A 20,088-nucleotide genomic window follows, 5' to 3' on the forward strand; every position below is an offset into this window, starting at 1 on the left:
ATCTCTCGTTATACATCTTAACAAAAATGCTTATGTGTAAAATGTGAAAAAAGAATATGTATATTCTTACTATTGCCAGCAGCCTACATCTAAGAAGAAATACATTAAAGATATGTGGCAAAGACAACAAGGTGACAAAAGAGGGAGGAATTATGAAAGTTTTATTTGTAGTAACAATGACAATTAAACAAATGATGGTGCAGACAATCCCAAGCCTACTGGTTCCTCTAACAGAGTTCTTGTACATAATTTCCTGTCACAGCCTCTGGAAAACATACATGTAATTTCAGCAATTGTAGGAAACCCTATTTGTTGGGTTCTCTATTCATCTAACCTTACGTTCTCCCTGTGGAAAGAAAGAAGTGTGCTAAGTGGATAAATTTGCCCATTCCCTACACAAACACTGTCCCAAGTGGTTTACCCAGAAATTTGAATACAATGTGAATAAAACCTAGACACATTTTACACTTCAAATTTCTGTGTTTGCTTTCCACCACGAGGTTTGTTTTTTTTTTAAACAAAACAATTTTCTTGTTCCCTTTTCGAAATAATTAGTCTTTCTTTGCCTCTTCTCCTCTCACTTGCCAAAAAGAAGACTGGATCTAAGGGTTGCTACTTATATCAGATACGTTTAAATGTGGACAAGAAATTTTAATATGCAACCTTTCTCATAAAAGCTTCAAAAATTCACCATGGCCTCAATTCTGTTCTTTGGTCAAATTTCATTAATTCAGACTAATTTGGCTATAGTCAGGATGACTCATTAATCATATTAAAAATATTGCATGAGTTACAAAGAGATTACCTATTATAAATTAGTTTGCATAATTGGCTTTTGTGAAAAAGATGGTTAAGAAGAAAGCAAAAATACAGCTTTCAGACTGTAAATAGAAGCAGGTTGAAAGACAGGAAAATTCTTTAAGAGAAAAACAATCAACAAAGGACAAGGAATTAAAAAGTACAAATTGCCAGTTACAAAAAAAGTCATAGAGATGTAAAGTACGGCACAGGGAATCTAGTCAATGTTGTAATAACTATATGTGTGGTCTCAGGTACTAGACTTATTGGGGTGATCTCTTTGTAAGTTATATAAATATCTCATCACCAAGTTGTACACCTAAAATTAATATAACATTGTATGTCAACTGCAATAGAAAAATTAAAAAACGAAAGAAATAATTAAAACAAGAGAGAGAGAATAATGATAAACTGGAAAAGCTTTAATCTCACTTAGGCTACGGAAGGCGAGAAACAAGAAAATACCAAAGGGGAGTAATTAATGACTTGAATTTTAATCTTACAGTGCTGATGAGGACCACGAAATCACAGAGGTGAGAGGGGGCTGCCTTGATTAAATGTTCTGAATCTAAGATTTAATATAAGGAATTCTTTCCGTACTCAGGTGGTACTGGGCCAGATGGGTGGGGAGTCCTTCATGTTACTCTCTGAGGATAATACAGCATTCCACATTGCAGAAACTTTAGTATAAACGTGAGTTCCCACGAAAGCTAAACTCAAGGCTTCTACCTTGTCTAGAAATTTCAGGAATCCATTGTTGAGTGTTACTTCTTTTTAAGGGCAGAGCAATGAATTTCATAAGGAAAGATTTAACTGTCCCTTAAATTTTGACGTCTTTCCAGTGTATCTTTCAAAATGAAAAAGCAATGCCAACAAACTTTACAGAGAGAACAGAATTACATGTTAAATGTCTCTTAGGTTCTCAGAATTCAGCTATCCCTAAGAACGTGTTCGTTTATTGACTGTTAGACTGTGGTTGGTGCCAGGATGGATGGAAAGTGTTTATACCATCAGGGAACACGTCACCCCGATGTTGTAAACACAAAGAATAACAGCTGGGTTGTTGGTAGCAGGACGGTGGAACCTACCAAACTCCAGAATGTACTGATGGGCTTCGTCCACATAGCAGATGAGCTGCTGAAGGAAACTATAGGCAAATCGCTTCTCAATAGAAGGCGTGTCCAATTCCAGGTCCTTGAACCCTCTGGAAGAGCAGAAGTGAAATATGGGATCCAATATATACAAAGACTTTTAGAAGATAGATAGATAGATAGATAGATAGATAGATAGATAGATAGATAGATATATAGATAGATAGATAATATATATACATATATAAATATATATGTTTCACAAAATTTTATAAATATATAATATACATAAATTTGGAAGGTTACCTAATATTGTGTAGCTAAAGTTAAAAATGAGATTTAACTGATAAGGAATACTTTGTATCTGATACAAAACTGTAGCTAATAACTACTACTATGCAAAATAATGCTGCCTTCAGAAAAACACAGTGTCATTTTGCTGAGAGAGTTTGCCTAAATGATGGGAGGGGATGTACCATAAGTAGCAAAAGGAACTCAGTAATGTGGCAAAGAGCTAAGGTCTTCATGTTTCTGACATGTGTATCTGAGCATGCTACATGGTAGCTCTAAGATTTACACAGATCGCTGAATTCATTTTCAGCATCACGTCTGGTAGGGATATGTAAATATTCAGTTTTAGAGCAAGAATGTGTAAGTGGAGTGGGTGTGCTTTTACCTGGACACCGCATACCCGTTGATCTGCAGGAACTTGAGGATGTCCTGGGCTTTTTCCCTGTCCTTGGCTTTCTCCTTGGCCGTCAGCGTATCATACGGCACCAGCAGTGGGTGATTTCCACCTCCTAGGAGAATGGTGAGACAGAATGAAAATCAGAAATAATCTGAAACGAGACGCGGCTGCCTGTAAAACAGGACCATACTAGAGAACTTCCTCTCCTTATATGTATGCATATGGGACTCATGCAAGACTCTTCCCTCACTAGTTAGTGCCTTAAATGTTCCAGTTAATTTAGGAAATCTGTTCAAAGAAAAGCCGCATATGCCTTGTAAGAGGTGATTAAACATGAACATGCAGGCATTCATGATATTAAATACCAATAATATCTGCAGTCACACAAGAAGGGAGAAAAGCTGGGTTCTCTTGTCCATTCAAACAGGTTTTGAACGTGGAGATTGCAAATACTGAAACATGCACAGCTCGATCGTGTGAAATTACAAAGCACCTTCCATTTCCTACCCCACAGAGAGAATAAAATGGTCTTATGTATGGAATTTTTACTATATATGGTCTTATATGGTCTTATATATGGTCTTATATATGGAATTTTACCTCCAGGTGAGAGTACTTCATAGTCACTTACGTCTAAAAATCCATACTTGGGTTGCTAAGTTAAAAGTTGATTTCTTTTAAATATCTAAGAGCAACATACATACTTGACTGATTAAAAATTTTGGCAAAAGTCTAGGAGTCTAGTTTCCCTATTCTGGCGAGAAACACTAAAAGCATTCTTGGAGATTTAAAAATGCTAGGCATTATTTACATTTTCAAAATCTAATAATGAGAAAAAAATCATAAAATTATAAATTTTGCACATTTTTTGTAAACATTAAAAAATTTCAAAAAAAAATGCACCAGTAATTCCAGATGTAAAGGTGTGATACATGGAATGCCATGAAATCAGCATCAAAATAAACAGCCTGGCATGCCTCATTTTTAAAGTTTACAAAATACGTATGGGAATATTTTTTGTGGGAAGATGGAATCCCTTGAAACATAACTGCTCAGGAAATTCCAGAAAAAAATAATTGATAATAAATATCTTGTTCAAATCATGGTAACAACATAGAGCCCACTGAATCTGCGTCCAGCGTGGGTTAGCCGGGGGCTACTAAACCTATCATCAATGTTGAATTTGCCCAATTCAAGAAGTAAGCAAACAGAAAGGGAAAGGAGAAAATGCCATGCTTTGACTGAGGGTGCCATCTACAGAAATGCAGTCACGCACAGAACTCTGTGACCATTAGGTGACACCAAACAATCATCAATGCAAAGAGACCGTCAAGAGCATCAGTGTAGGAGGCATTAAATTGAAAGAATATTTATGTAAATAAGTTAAGAAAAGATTTGAGAAATGACTAAGAAAATACTAGGTCATTTTAGTACTAAAGAAACAGCAGGAAAAAAAGCAAAAGCATGTAAGAGACAATAACATAATTGGACTGGACAGGACAGAAAGGCTGGGATGGGAAATAAAAAGGGGTGAGAGAAGAGAAATATCTAAGCTGGAAGTCAGGGAGGGAGGTCTAAGTAACTGACAACACCTCAACGCTAGATGGGAAGTGTAGATATTCATATGCTGAAACAGGAAGGAGAGCCACAGAAATTCCTCTGAGACATGAGGAAACATGTACTAGCCGTCAGGAAATTATAGAATTTCTACTGTGAAACTGTTATAAGCATATTTCAACTACTCTAATAAATTTAGCTCTTGTGCAAAAGAGACCATTTCACTCACATCATACATTTACATAGTCAAGCTCTGTTGTTTAACGAAGATTTTTAGAAAATACTACCTTTGGACTCCAGTTCCACTTTCTTTTTCTTTGCCCATATATTATGGTAGTTTTCAGCCATCATTTCTGCCATAGCCTTAAATGAACAAGATATTTGGCAACTAAGTTATAGTTTAGTAAGTAGAAAAGGGCAACTTTATTTTGTAATATATAATACGAAAACTTGCTTTAAATTAATAAATCATAGCATGTTAGTGTTAAAATACATCGAGAAGATAATCAAACACAATTGTTTTGTAATCTGAATCCCAGGGAACTCTAAGGATTGTGAGATTACCTAGTAGGAAACAGAAGAAGTGATTTGATGGGAAAGGTCATTGTTATTTATAATGTTTAAAGACACATGTTCTATTAAGTCAGTCATGAAACTCCAAATTACCTATGGACTTTAATATATATATATATATATATATATATATATATATATATATATATATATATACATATATATATTTACAAGCTCTTTTTTTAATTTCCAAAGCTTTAAAAGATGGTCTAAACCTTATGAAAAGAAAGATTGAATGCAGAGAACATCAGACAGATAGTCTAGACCAATGAGTGTCCCAAACTATTACACATGGGACCTTGGACAAGCCACACTAGCTTTTCTGTGGTCTGTTGGATTTTGACAAGATTACCTTTAAGATTCTTTTCACTTCTGGCTTTCAAGCTTAACATGGCATTTTCATACAGAAGCAATGACAAAGGGCAAACCAAACAACTTAACAATTCATAGTTGTTTTTTTCTTTATATACTTTTTTCTCTTGGAATAATACCAACAATGCCAATATCAGTGTTTGATCCTTAAATTGGCCTGGTAACTTATGTTCCATGACAACAAATTTTATCTTTCACAGTACGTTCCTTAGTAATAAAGGAGAAGAGAAAGAACCATGGATGGAGCAAGTACACTACCATCAGTTTCTGTGGATAAATAACAAAAAACGCATGTTCTTTAATGAGTCACTAAGATTACTCTTCAGCAGAGTTTCATCAGCTGCTGATTTAGTCTCTTCTCGCAGCTATTTAATGTCATCAGGGTATTAGAGAGCTTCAATTTAATGGATATTATCTTTAAATAAAATATGTTTCCTGGAAGTAACATCCTAGAAAAAGTTGATATCAACTTTTACAGCATTAAAAAGTTAGCATACATAATCTATAAATTCCATGGACTTGTTATATGATCACCACCTTCAGACAATTCATGCTGCAAATTATGTGCAGGAAAGTGTTACAGCACGCTTTTTAAAAAAGAAATTTGCAGAGTATTATTAAGGGTTACTAGTACTTACATGCAGGTCTCTAGACAGTGTAACGTTGCTCATGTCAATGGCCCGGGGGCTGTAACCATGGGCAGTGTCCACAGAGACCTAGATAATTTATGGGGGAAAGTGGTATCTCATTAAAACACCCAGTGCAGGGAAACTTCACAGACACTTTAGAAATCCAACGTAAACAATCTTCGAAACATAATGCTTCCTCCGATAAAACTGGCACGTATCTACACAAACTGATTTCACAAACGTAGCTAGCCAATTAAAATATATTTGAGTGTCTGACAATTACTTTTGACCGAATAATAACCCCCAACATTTTAGGGACTGTCAATCCCAGAATCTAATCATCAAAATTCAACAAATTGTTCAACGAATCCAAGATTTTGAGATATTTCCTTTGTCAAAGGATCATCACATTCTTGAATTTCTTACAAATTCGAATTGGCTGTAATGAACTACACTCTTCCTCATGCAACAGTAGTTAATCAAAGAGGTCAATATTTACAGATGTCTTTATGGAGCCAAATGTTAAGATAAAATATAACTAACATTTTACTTTTAAAAGTATAACATATAGTATTCAATGATTTACAAAGACATCCTCAATAACTAGAAGACTTCCTTAATTTCTAAATTATAACATTTAAAAAATGACACATATCTTCTCGTCAATGGTAGAAAGGTTCCACTCTCCTGTGCCCTTAACACATTCCTCCCAATGGCTCATTAGGTGACAGTGTATAAAATAGAAGTGAGCTCTGGTTCATGCTTATATATCTAATGTTGTATCTTGACATATTTCACAATGTATTTATATTGTTGTTATATAAAGTGTGCATTAAATATATTTCATAATGTGTTTATATATTTTATATGTATATTCTCTCAGACATGGATAAACTAACTAGAAAGAAAGGAAGGAAGGAAGGAAAAAAGGAAGGAAGGAAGGAAGGACAATATAGCTCATATATGTGCTTGTAAAACCCTGCACTTTTTTCACCACTCAGTACCATCTAATAGTGGAATGTATAATAACATCACATTTGTTTCTTCTTTAAATACATTTGAAAGGAAATTTGAGACATAGAGAAAAAGTTCCTTACCCAAAGTCACAGAGCTAAAAATCTGAGCAGGCAGGACCCCAACTCAGGTGTCTGCCTACAGGTCTACTTTTTTCCCGCTGTTGCCTCTTCCACCCTCAATATATTGCAACATGTTTCTTTCCCCACCAATCTACTATCATTGAACCTCTAAAACGTTATCAGTTTCCAAGTGGCTAAACGCAAAATCCTCTTTCCAGTTACCATCCAACTGGTCCTTGTAAATTTGTCACGACTACCCACTGCTCAGCAGTGCCCTCGTTTCACGATGTCACAAAGCACCCTCCTGGATCCTCGCTCACCTCTGTGACTTCCTTTCTTCAGAGTCCTTCTCTGGCTCCTCTTCCATAAATCACCTTCAAATATTTGTCAGTTGTTTCATTCTTTAGTCTAAACGCTTTTTCTGGGTGTCCATATTCATATCTACTTTAATTATTTAACTTAACAACCATTTCTTGAACCAAAAAAGTCAACTGAGCTAGCCTAACATTATTCCTGGGCTGAAAGTTTCAACTATTCACCACCATTTCCATTTGGTATTCGGTATCTACCTGAATTCTCTATTGCCACCGGAAGAGGTTATCACAAATTTAGTGCCTTCAAATGTTACGAAGTCGTTAGCAACTCAACATGGGTCTCAATGGGCTAAAACCAAGGTGTTGGTAAGGGCTGTATTCCTTTCTAGAGATTTATGAAAGAATGTGTTCCCTGCCTTTTCCAGTTTTGAAAAGTCACCCACATTTTTTGGCTCATGGCCCCTTCCCCCCATGTTCAAGGTCAGCAGCATTACACCTCCCTGATCATTCTTCTGTAGTCACACTTCCCTTGTCCCAAGCCAGAAAAGGTTCCTCATTTTAAGAATCCTTGTGACCACACTGGGCCCACCAATAATTCAGTATAACCTCCCCCCAATCTTAAGGCTGTCATCCCCCAGCATTTATCACACTGGCAAACTTAATCATATTGGCAAAGCCCAAGTGAAGCAACGTTTTCAGATTCCAGTGAGCAGGGGTGGGGGGGGTGTCACTTTGGGAGCCATAACCCTGTCCAATACAACACCCCAAATCAAATCCATTATTCTCTCTTTGCTGACACCCCAACTTTACCATCGCGTACTCCTTTACAGCCTAGCGAAGGAAAGAGCAACTTGATACCCGTTACATAAACTCTAGCACTTTAACCGAAACTGAACCTCACTTAAAATGGGGGTCAAATATATGGTGACGGAAGCAGAACTGACTCTGGGTGGTGAACGCACAATGCAATATGCAGACGATGTATTACAGAATTGTACACTTGAAACCTATAAAATTTTACTAACCAATGTCACCCCCATAAGTTTAATTTTTAAAAAAAGGAGCATGCTTTTCTTCCCCCTTCTAAACTTCATGCTAATCTTCAGAATTTACAAGTTATTTGTTTTGGAAACCCCGTAAGTTTAATAAAAGATTTAAATTATTTTAAAACAACAAAAACAGTGGATTTCTGACTGTGACTTTTACCTGGCTTGTCTGAGAAATACGGCGAGTACGGTTGTAGAGTGCCATGCTGTCTCCCTCCCGCGTCCGTTCAATCCTCCAACCCCAAGCCAGCATCGTTTTTAAAGATTCTTTGATCGGCCAGCGATAAATTTCTTTTTCCTAGAGACAGAAAGGAAGAGAAAATAAAAGGGGCATGGGAATATTATGAATCCAAATGGAAATAAAAAGTATTTAATGTTTTGCTCTAAAATCGACTGACTTCACTCAAAAAACCTCATAGGCATGGTTTATTTAAAAATAAAAAAGGAAAGGAAAAATTTGGAAAAGCAGAGTGTGAGCTTAGACTGAGTTTGACCATTGTTGCCGACTGAGATCTCCACTTATTATAGCATCAAGGTTAATTCCCTTTGGTTACCTAGCTTCGAACTAGGTACTGTTCGATACTTCAAACAGAAACAAGAAAGGAGAAACACAATTAGGAAAAAGTGCAGATTGTATGACACATGTGTGAAGGCTTTTCTACCATCTGAATCAATACAGAAGTAACTCTTCTTCCTTAAGCACCAACCTAGAAAATCCTTTCCACTTCATTTGTCAAGGTATTGATTTCCCCCATAAAAGTAAAATATATGAAAAATTATAAATAATATTAAAATATTACTTCAATTTCCCTCATCAAGAAACTCTTAAGAATGATAAGAATATTTTCTAAAGTCCTTAAAAATACAGGAGAGGAATAAAAACAAAAAAGAAACAGAAAAATATTAAGTAAAGAGAATAACCAATTAAGTACTGACAGAAAATGTAAATAGAAAGAAAAAGTAAAAAGGGGCCTTTGAGTAAAAGTAAAAGCATATACAAAGAAGAGATTTTGTTATGAAATTACATAACAAAAAAATATTATCAAAAAAATTAATACCATATAACCAAAAGAACAAATCCTCACCTTTTCAGATAATAGTTTATATGGTTTCATTAATGGTTGAACTTTAGATGAGTCTGAATATACTTCTCCATAAATCCATCCATTTGCCAACTATTATAAAAAAACAAACAAACATCAAAATTATTTTACATGTGTTAATTTCAGGTGTGCATGTGTTTGGGTGTACACTTGATAAATCTAAAATGAACCAAGATAAGGATTAAGGTTTGAATTTTATCCAGCATAAGTCAATATAAAAATTTCCATTCTGACCAACATCTGGGATAAATCTTTTTATCCAGAGATTAAAAGCACCCCGTTTTCCTTAAACAGACCCAGGTCTGTGTTTGTGTCAATAAGCGTTCCCCAAGACGTGATATTCACTCCAACACGTGTTGGGTGGAATCCCCACCTGTGGCACATATGTGTGAAACACTGCTATAAAACTGAAAACAACAAAGGAACAACACAAAGAAACAAAAACTCATCGACATGGACAATAGTTTAGTGGTTACCAGAGGATAAGGGGGGAAGGAGGTAAATGGGGTCAAATATATGGTGATGGAAGGAGAACTGATTCTGAGTGGTGAACACACGTGATATACCGTGTTTCCCCGAAAATAAGACCTAGCTGGACAATCAGCTCTAATGCGTCATTTGGAGCAAAAACTCACATAAGACCTGGTCTTATTTTGCTATAAGACCAGGAATATAATATAATTATAATATAATACAACATAACATAACATAACATAACATAACATAACATAACATAACATAACATAACATAATATACCGGGTCTTATATTAATTTTTGCTCCAAAAGACGCATTAGAGCTGATTGTCTGGCTAGGTATTGTTTTCGGGGAAACACAGTATATAGGTTGGCGCAAAACTAATTGCAGTTTTTGCAATTTTTAACCTTTTAAACCACAATTACTTTTGCACCAACCTAACAGAGGATGTATTACAGAACACCTGAAACCTATGTAACTTTACTAACCATTGTCACCCCAACAAACTTTAATTTATAAAAAAGAACGAAAGAAACAGGGAATCTGGAGCAGCTGTTTCCATTTGGAAGTTTCCTGAATAATGCTACTTTTTATTCACTCCGATATCCAATTATCTCTGAACACGTTTGTTCCAAATGCTTTTGCCTTCCAGTTTTGTACATATTGTCATCTCTCTGCATCATTTCACGTCTGCTGTGGAATCTGGGTACACAGTTCAGCACTGCCTTCGTGTAAACATCCTTTCCACCCACACCAGCTCACTACCTAGGACCATCTTTACATAAAACAGACACTCAGCTCTTACTGACTTACCTAGTAAATCAATCAAATGACTGAATCAATTGCCACACATTTATCAAAACATAACAGGGTGTTTTGGAGGGAGCGAGGGACATTGTGCTGAAATGGACTAGGAAGCTCACACAGCAGGATGATGCTGTGTTGCTATGAAATGAGCATCCTTCGAAACCTTTACTTTCACTTCGCCAAATCAATACATGCTTACCTTCGATTCCAGCACCATCTCGACTCAGTTTCTCTGACAACTCTAGTTTAACCATCCTCTCGCAAGACTACCTAGACTCCACTTAAAGGTGCCGACTCAGGCATAATATTTCCTTTAGAAAATCTCATAACATGTGAGATTTATGTCATGGATTGCGACTGCTTTGGTTACATCTCAGTCAAGATGGGGTTGTGGGGACAACACAAAACATGTCATCTTGCCATGTATTCTATTCTTAGTGAAGTGCAGATTTACTTAGTAATAACAAATACAACAGAAGAGTAAAAGGTGTAAACCATCACTAAATTCTGATTAACGATTGTGAAGATGTTTTTTCTAACATAAAACTATACATAAAGCTAAAGTTTCTTTAAAATATTTCTGGACCCAGAGTCACCATTTTTTTTCCTGAAGCCCTAGATGAGCATTACTTTTTTATTCCCACAAACAATGGGTGTTTAGAAACTATATTTATGATTTAATAGATTTTTTTGAATTCTTAAAACTGCTTTTTAGGAACACAAATATTCTTATTCATATGTGTATTAGTGACAGACCTAACTAAATATTGCATGTACAAAAAATTGTAATTAAATGTTCTTTCCTAATCTACATAAAGCTCTCACTTTAAAGGAGAAAATTGTCATGGTCAAAAATATTAGAGCAGTGACCAGTCTTCATGCGTTCAGTACTGAGTTAGAGGATGGCCTTCTGATGTTACCTTGTCCATGGACCATTTGTCATGGGAGTGTTCTGCATATTTGTTAATGAAGTATTCCAGCTTCTCAGGAATGGTAATACTATGAAAGAAATAAAGAGAAAAGGCTTGATTTTCACAGGATTTACAGGAACTCACATTAATAATTTACTCATAGCTTATGATTGCTTAAATCCCATTCAACGTATCACTGTCAAAAAACTGTTTTAACATGCTATTACTTTTCCATATTATAGGAATAATACAGGAAAAGTCAAGCAGATACTGTTCTGTTTACATTATATTGATCAATAATTTATAATATCTTAATGAGCTACATATAATAAAATTACACATAGTATAGATAAAAATAATTAAATACATTCAAAAATGAAGACATTATAGTTTTAAAAAAAAAAAAAACCTGAATCAATATATGGTTAGATGTAACAAGCTTACAGATACACTTCTCTCCCACATTCGTTTTTTGAAGTTACTCTTCTTTTTTGACTCTGTCTCTTCTGCAACAACTCTAAATAGGTAAAAACTACTGAAATCTGACCTGTTATGTTATTAAGTATAGTAAAATTTTAAATTAATTTCATACAACTAGTGATGTGTTAATGATTTTAATTATGAATGGTCTACACATACTGTTCTAATTGTTACTAATATGGACTATAGGGAAAAGTAACCAACTCATGCTTATGATTTTGATAACATTTATTCTTGATTTATGTTTAAATAAATATTTAATTTCTTGAACAGATGTTGAATGCATGCAACTGATGACCAAATATGGCAGTAAATATTAGACTTGAGAATATCAAATATACCTATGAATGGAAAATTAAGTATGCATATAATTCCATTCATTAGTGAAAATGACTTATTAATGCAATTAACTTTGGGAATAGAATTCTAAGTAAAACCTAGTGTAATGAGATGGTTTACAGATCTTTTCCATCAATGTTACCAGTCAGTAATTAAACAATAGGACATAGAAATATTAGGTTGGTGCAAAAGTAATTGTGGTTTTTGCAATTATCTTTAGCCTTTAGAACCACAATTACTTTTGCACCAACCTAATACTTACGAAACTATGTAAAAAGCACAGCGATGCAGAAATTATTAATAACACTTTTTACCTAAACAATGTTAAACACTGTTAAGAAGTTCCCAGCAGGCAAGTCTAGGTAAATTAACACACAAACCCAGCACTTATTAATTAACAGGACTTAATTAATCAACACCAAAACTATGATACTGTTCTGATGTTATTTGAAAATCCTGTTAGCAAACCACACACTTACCCACGTAGGAATGTGAACATGTGACATTTTGGTTTTACTTACTTTGGAAGAAATACAAAGGCTCAATCTCATATGCCCAATACTGGGGGTAGAGTCTTTTCTCACAGGACTGTCATCACATACCAAACATGCATATTTAAGGCATTATCAAACTAATGGCATGCCACCAGGGGTAAATAATCTGGTTATGGAAGCTAAACCAGCTGGGAGGCCACCCAGAAGCCTGAAAGTTGAACTGCCAAGCAAATCCAGAGGCCATGGACAGCGACTATCAAGGGATGGCCTTGCTAATATTCATCTTGCTGAGTGGCCATGGAATCTAGAGGATGATGGGGCCTGAAGAGCAGCTTTCCTTGCAAATGAGAAACCTAAAGACAGTAACACCAACAGCGGAAGTGCTGAGATTCCACATACCTAAGTACCCAAACATCCTATTTGTAGAACAATTTCCTCAGCTCAGAAGTTTCATCGCATTAACTGACGTTCTATCTGCAGTTAAGGCTGTCACTGCATTCTAACTGCACGCTGACTTTCCTGCAGATATTCTCACTTAATATTCCCGTCAATCACATGCTATGCTATTTACATGCTGAGCACCAGCGTCAGCCCTGGCCTCATGGAGGTGAAGTGATGTGAAGTGATGCCCGCAGCTCGCTCGGACAGTTTTGCACTGCATGCTGGGAGCACCTGAGTCAAAGATGCTACACAGAGCTTGGCTGCAACTATTAATAAACACTTAGGGTAAATTTTCAACTACAAATATAACTGATATACTTTCTTGATTCTCATTATTTTAGATATTAGCATGTGGTTATATACAGAGAAACCTGATTACATTAAGAATACCGTAAAAGGTGCATCTTATCTACGTCTGATATTCATATAATCATTATTATTACTACTATCATTTCATCAAGGAAAGGGACTCCTATTAAAAGGATACCAATTCAAAGGGGCACGGATTAGAGAAAGTTCACTTTAGTACCTTATTCAATTTCAGACTTCACACATCATTTACAATAAAAATCTGCTGCAATAGAAAGAGTCCATACTTTGAGGTATCAACAGGTTGTGGGTTAAAGTTCCCTTCAGAGTCCATTGATGACTGTTTTTCCATCATACTGACATAATTTGACTCCATGTAGTCTGGAGGCAAAGCTCCCGCAACTGCACTCAGGCATGGCAGTGCCAGTTTGAAAAGTTCGTGTTCATATTTCTGGGAAGAAATGGAGGACCAAAAAAAAAAAAAAATACGATATGACTATTTAGCAAAAGTTGTCAACATGATCACTGCGGCTGATAAGAAGTTGTTGGAGAAGATCTGTATTATCTTGGACCAACTCAACTTGCTAGCACATTCTTTCTCCAGAAAATGGAACATACAGCCTGAAACCCCCTCAAACATCAGAGAAGCGGATAGACTACACGTGCAGCATAAGAAGAAGAAAATATTTGCCTCTCTACAAATGTATTCTTCGATATTTAAAACGACGTCAACTTGAGTAGTCTAAGTGTGTAACATGTCTTTACAGCTTACACATAATTTTGGTCAATGAGGACCGTATTCCTTACAACAATTAGTTATAGATCATTGCTGTGCCACATTAAGACCATACATGAAAAATACTGAGAGCATAACATTTCAGGAATAAGAAATTTTAACTGATCTGTACTGTGTAACAAAGTTATAAAAAATAAAACTCCAACTGGAAAAGAAATTTTATAGGAAATATGCATAATCAAAATTTCTGGGAAGAGGTATTTGTATATTAACTACATTATGAGTTATATTTGTATTTATAGATTTTTTTAAAAATCAAAAATGCTTCCTTAAAAGTGATCTCAGTTTAATCATTCAATTTTAAATTAATGTTGTCAGTGCCTCTAAAAATACCTTCCACAGTATTATTTCAAAAAAAAACTCTGTTTACCAATGACCACAGAACAGGACAAAGCAACAAGAAGTAGCGAACAAATGGAATCACTGAAAAACGTTCGCTGTTATGGGGCAAACCTCCGGTTACACTGACCCAGTCATGCAGTCACATGTGTCAGGGAGTCAAACTGATTCTGATTAAATAATGCAAGCATAATCATGTGGAGGATGCTGTTCTCGTCTCAGAAATGCAACCATCCAGTCTTGGAAAAGTGTATGTTCTCTATAAATATGGAAACTGTAAGGGAATGTCACCTGTACAGTGGCCCTGACTGCAGGTGCTTAAATCCCCACAGGAATAAAGCAGGAAAAGTCAGTCAAGCCACTGGATATTATAATTTTATGATATTTAATATTTTTATATTTAATGAAACAGCTTCAGGTTTTATAAGAATTGAGGGAGGGCTTGAGTCCAAGTAAGGCCAAATGCACCAGGAATGTATCAACCTGGGTGTGTAATTTCCCAAAATGCTGAGCCGTTTTCAATTCAGAAAGTGTTGCAATCCCAAGAAACATGTTACCACAGTGATGATGAAAAGTCAGTATAAGGTGCATTCTCAACATTTGTTATAAATTGAGGAAAGAGAAAAAATAAAACTCTGCAAGTCGTGGTAAGTCTGTCTTATCAAGAACCTGTGGCTTTTTAATTATTTTATCCCACAAATAAACTCACAAAATAATAAATCACCTTTTGCGACAGGGCATCAAAAATGCCCCAAAACAACTTTCTTGATAAATGGAGTTCTTCTTCTGAGGCAGCTCCGAAGTTTCCCCACCCTCCAGGCAGGCAGTAATATTTCCAGCATCTCTCATAATGATTTGTCAGCAGCTACATAGGAAAACAATTATGAAAGCAATGAGCTAAAGATACCCTTTATATTTTTTCCATTTCTTCCCATGTAATAATGCCATGTAATAAGGTCAACTTCTGAAATGAAACTGTTCAATCCATATGAATTATTTTGGAAATAATTATTACCTGGTACACGATGTCTCCTTAAAATTTAACACTGATCACAGTATGAAGACCAAACGCCCAATTTTACAAATAACTGTATCTCGCAATCTTTATGAGACTGTTTGGTTTTCCATGTATCCCTGAGTTCTACTTAGTTGCTATTATTTACTCTCAATTTTGTGAACCATCATCCCCCAGATCCCAGGCATATGACAAAGGGATTGATGTCGGGGTGACTCAGAGCATGAGTAAGTATCTCTAGGATGAGGCATAAAGCATTCTAAGGGACATTATATCTCTGAATACTTTGGCTTCCTCTCTGCCTCTCCTTAATCACGGACCTTTATGATTTGCAGCAGAACTTCCATCTCTAAATAAACCTCTCAAACGGCCCTACTTCAATAATTTCTTTCCCTATATTTCTTTGGCGGCTATGGATGAAATTTATTATCTTACGAGTGTCTACGTTGCTTCTTATGTAGGACTAAACTGGAAATTCAAAGACAAGGACAGAACTTTTCAATTATTTGGTAGCTCTCCGATAATGCATTCTTGATCTGTAAACTAACAAATATTCACAGCTCTTTGCCAAGTTACTAAAATGATCTTTATGAACTGACTCTGAAATTGTGGATTCTATTTTCTATACCGAAGGAGGGAAACAAACTAAGGATTATTGTTATGAAAGCCCACTACATGTCCCACTGTAGAAATAGTTCTTCTAGTTTAGTCTCCCTTACTAAATACACACAACAATGTAGGAATCTCAAATGATGAAATATTGAGACCTAATTTGCTTGGGTTAACTTGGAAAATATCTGTGATGGAAAAAAGTGACACTGTATCTTTTTTCAAGTATCTTCTAGCTCATTTATATCAAGAGAATTTTGTATGATGAGGGCTATCCTAGAGGATAAAAACTAAAAATGGGATTTTTAGCAATGATATAATTTACTTTACATAATTCATTAATTTACCTAAATTTATTAAACTAAAATCAAATCTCATAGAGAAAGACTGTTTTTGCTAAATATCTAGGTAGACATAGTGTAACAGCAGCTCAAAACATAGACCCATTTATATCTCAAACCCCTTTTCCACAGCACTAGTACTGGATGGCACTGCAGAGTGGTCACCTGTAAAAGTCTATAACGTCACCATGACCTCCCTGCACAGACCATGCTATAAGTCCACACCTATTATCTTAGTCCTGAGTCTGAATCGGGATATTAAATGATGGAAAAATATACCCAAGTCAGTAAGACACTATGAGACTCGATCGTTCATGAACAGAGTAATAAAGCTGGGCAGAGAGAATGTCACTGACTTTTCTACTCTGTGGGACAAACTGGAACTGTTTATACAGAAAGGTATTATGGAACCAGTTAAAATGATATTCGGAAATTATCATGGGATTGCTAACTTAGAAAACATTTTAAAGCCTGCTCTGTATCCCTTAAGGTCCTAATCCTTCAGGCCTGTTACCATGTTTTCCAGCCTGAGAATTTCTGGGCTCACCTTTTCTAGTGTGGCCCATTTGTTCCTACTAATTTCATTTCAACTGACTTACAGCAAATCAATCTTAGGATCTATGGGTTTTTATTGCTTGTTTATTTTATGTTGATGTACACATAACCATATTTATATGCTCATTTCAATAACTGGAAGAAATTTTCCAGCACCAAAAATCAAATATGATGTATCTAAGAGATGTACATGTTGTAACAGGAAACAGAGGACCCAATATTCAAATAACCACGAATGTTTCCTATACTTACCTTAAGAGGCATCTTTGCATGTTCATTTAGTAATGGGACATCAAATACTAATCTTCTGAGTAAGTGTTGCATCATAGAAGGTCTCAATTGGCTGGTGGAACAAAGCTAATTTTAATAATGGAGAGAAATGCATCTAAACCAAGTAGATAATTCATCAGACTAAATTAAACACATCAGGAACCTATATCTACACCTCTCTTTAGAGGATGTTACATTTAGGTGTTCCCAACCCAAAGATTAACCAACAGTTATATAATTGTATAAGAGGTGACATTTCCAACTCATTGCTACCCCCAGATCTGAAGGCCAATTCTTTTTTGCTACAGAAGATGCTGATATTCTGCTCCCTCTTTCCATCACACACAACTGCAGGCCCACTGCTTCCATTAACTTAGCAGATGCTTCTTCCCCGACTCCAGGAGCTGGGAATGGCTTCAGTGACCAGATGACAGGCAGAAAGAAGAGAGAGCATAGGAGCAGAAGAGAGACAAAAAGCTGACACAGGAATCCTGCCAGAGGAGGACGGAAAGATGACTGACACAGGATGAACGTCTACCGGGTCAGGCCGTCCTGAGAGCGTCATCCCAGTAACATGTAGAAAAATCCATGAGATAGGTGTTTTGAGTCCATTTTACACATTTGTAGGGTTATGGAAGTGAGAGAACTAATATCCTAAATTTTCACCTGCCTCAGGCCCATCTTCCAAATCCGTACACCTATCTGGGAATGAAAACCTTTCATGCGGTATGCTGCTGGCTGCAAGCCCTCACTTTCGCGAGCTCCTGTCCAATTAGAAACAAGCCACCATCCTGGCTCAGGGCCTGAGAAAGTGTCCCTTTCTCTGTCAGAACTTCAGAGGGAGGACATATGTTTGTAGTTTCCATGGGAGGACATTTGAACACTTCTATCTACAGGAAGTGGTTTTCCAGGCCAGAGGAAACAGTCAGCATTCGTCATTGCCACACATAAGCAATGCTTTCATATTACACTCTCATTTTTTTATATTTAACAAGTCTCTCTTTGATTTACTTTCTCTTCTGGAAAAGGAGTTAAACTATCACACAGTCGAAAGGGGAGAATCTACTAATCTTACAGTAACGTGGCCAGGGACACCTCACACAATCACCCTGCCCACCAACATGCAGAACAGCATAACTGGCCCAACACTACACATCCCGCAGCTCGATACCCTGCAGGGGCTTGGAGGAATGCTCCTGAACTTGACCAGGAGCCAGGGTGCTCTGACACAACTCACACCTTAGTACACAGGACTACTTAAAATGAATGCATTTCATGGTACAGAAATTATTTCCCAAATTCCTAACAAGCTGTCAAGGGCTACACAGATTCTCTTTCTTGCAGAAGCACGTTGATTCAGAGTTTGTTGCCCACTTACCCACAAATGGAGAGCAAACACACTTCTATGGAGTCCCGCTGAGCTTTGGTCAGTGAGCAGCCCTTAGAAAGTCTGTACACGGTATGAAGCAAGGAGTCAATGAGGGAAGCGTGGTGCTCTGTGCCGGCAAAAAGGGGAGCACATCTTGTTAACAAAGGCAACACGGCTGTGCAAAGGTACCGATTGAGAGCCAAGGCCATATCTGTAGCGCTTAACGCAGCCTAAAGAGACATTGAAGAGCAGAAAGTCATTTGTGTTTGGCAGTCAAGAGCTCCAAAGAGCTCAATACGTTGACACGTAATTTTACTACCTAGCAAATGATGAAAACATGAAAAATGCAAATACATTCCTCAGTTGTATCTTTAAATGTGCTTCATATGATTTTTTACCGCTAAAATGATCAACTTTCCATTGTTTATTAAAAGATAGAAAATTAAGTGATAACTGTCTCCTCCAAAAGGCCAAGAGCCCACAGGTTCATATTCTGTAACAAAGTATCAATGGTAAGATGAATGAAGACAAAGCCACTGATGATATCGGAGAACGTGAGTACTTTTCTTTACTGGGGAGGAAAGAGCAAGGAGCTACTCTCCTATTCCTAAATTCTTCCTGAATTCTAATTATTATTACTACTATTACTTATATTTCTACTCATATCCATTAGCATCAATCATCAAAGGTTGATTGCCTTACTGTGTTGTGAACTACTATACTATGGTATTTACACTCACACCCCAGAAAAACAGAAATCTCAGTTTCATTTTTGTGAGTCTCCTCCCATGGCTTCCACGAAAGAGCTATTATCAGTTCAAAAAGACCCGTTTAACTGAGGATACAGGGCTGTGTTACTGTAACTACTGGAACAACACTCAGACCTGTAGCTTATTCCACAATGTTTGAAACAGCAGGACACTTACACTGATAACACCGGATTCTCAGTGTGGACCACTGGATGTACAGGACAGATTTTAACCCATCTGTACCTTAACAAATGAAGACTCCAAAATATTGCAATTGGTATGACTCAACAGTGCCCATTAAACCTTCTTAATACTTTAATTGGTTGTCCTGAGAAGCATAATTGTTCAGGCCAAGTTAGAGGTGACAGGAGCCACTGTAACCTCCCGAGTTAGGGGTATATGAATTTCTTATCGTCTTCCATTGCGCCTGGTCAGAAGTCTTATCTCACTCTTGAGGCTGCCCATTTTCTCTACTATTCAATGACTTCCTTGAGGACACAGTCTATTTTATTTTCTGTTTATCTGCTGGTTGCCTAAAAAT

At 36.4% G+C, this 20,088-nt stretch overlaps 1 protein-coding gene across 4 annotated transcripts in view; it reads right to left on the reverse strand.

Annotated features, from left to right (window-relative positions):
- RYR2 (ryanodine receptor 2) overlaps positions 1-20,088 on the reverse strand; it is a 567,940-nt gene that overhangs the window by 128,089 nt on the left and 419,763 nt on the right. For all 4 annotated transcript variants that reach the window (XM_081039034.1, XM_081039033.1, XM_081039032.1 and 1 more), the window contains 11 exons: positions 18,808-19,028; positions 17,412-17,502; positions 15,364-15,504; positions 13,792-13,955; positions 11,451-11,529; positions 9,230-9,319; positions 8,305-8,442; positions 5,718-5,795; positions 4,422-4,497; positions 2,566-2,689; positions 1,887-2,002 (listed from right to left, as the gene is read on the reverse strand). In XM_081039034.1, the coding sequence (XP_080895160.1) occupies positions 1,887-2,002; positions 2,566-2,689; positions 4,422-4,497; positions 5,718-5,795; positions 8,305-8,442; positions 9,230-9,319; positions 11,451-11,529; positions 13,792-13,955; positions 15,364-15,504; positions 17,412-17,502; positions 18,808-19,028 (1,318 nt within the window). The remainder of the gene's footprint in view (positions 1-1,886; positions 2,003-2,565; positions 2,690-4,421; positions 4,498-5,717; positions 5,796-8,304; positions 8,443-9,229; positions 9,320-11,450; positions 11,530-13,791; positions 13,956-15,363; positions 15,505-17,411; positions 17,503-18,807; positions 19,029-20,088) is intronic.

Source organism: Rhinolophus hipposideros (genome assembly GCF_964194185.1).
Source record: "Rhinolophus hipposideros genome assembly, chromosome: 26".
NCBI lineage: Eukaryota > Metazoa > Chordata > Mammalia > Chiroptera > Rhinolophidae > Rhinolophus > Rhinolophus hipposideros.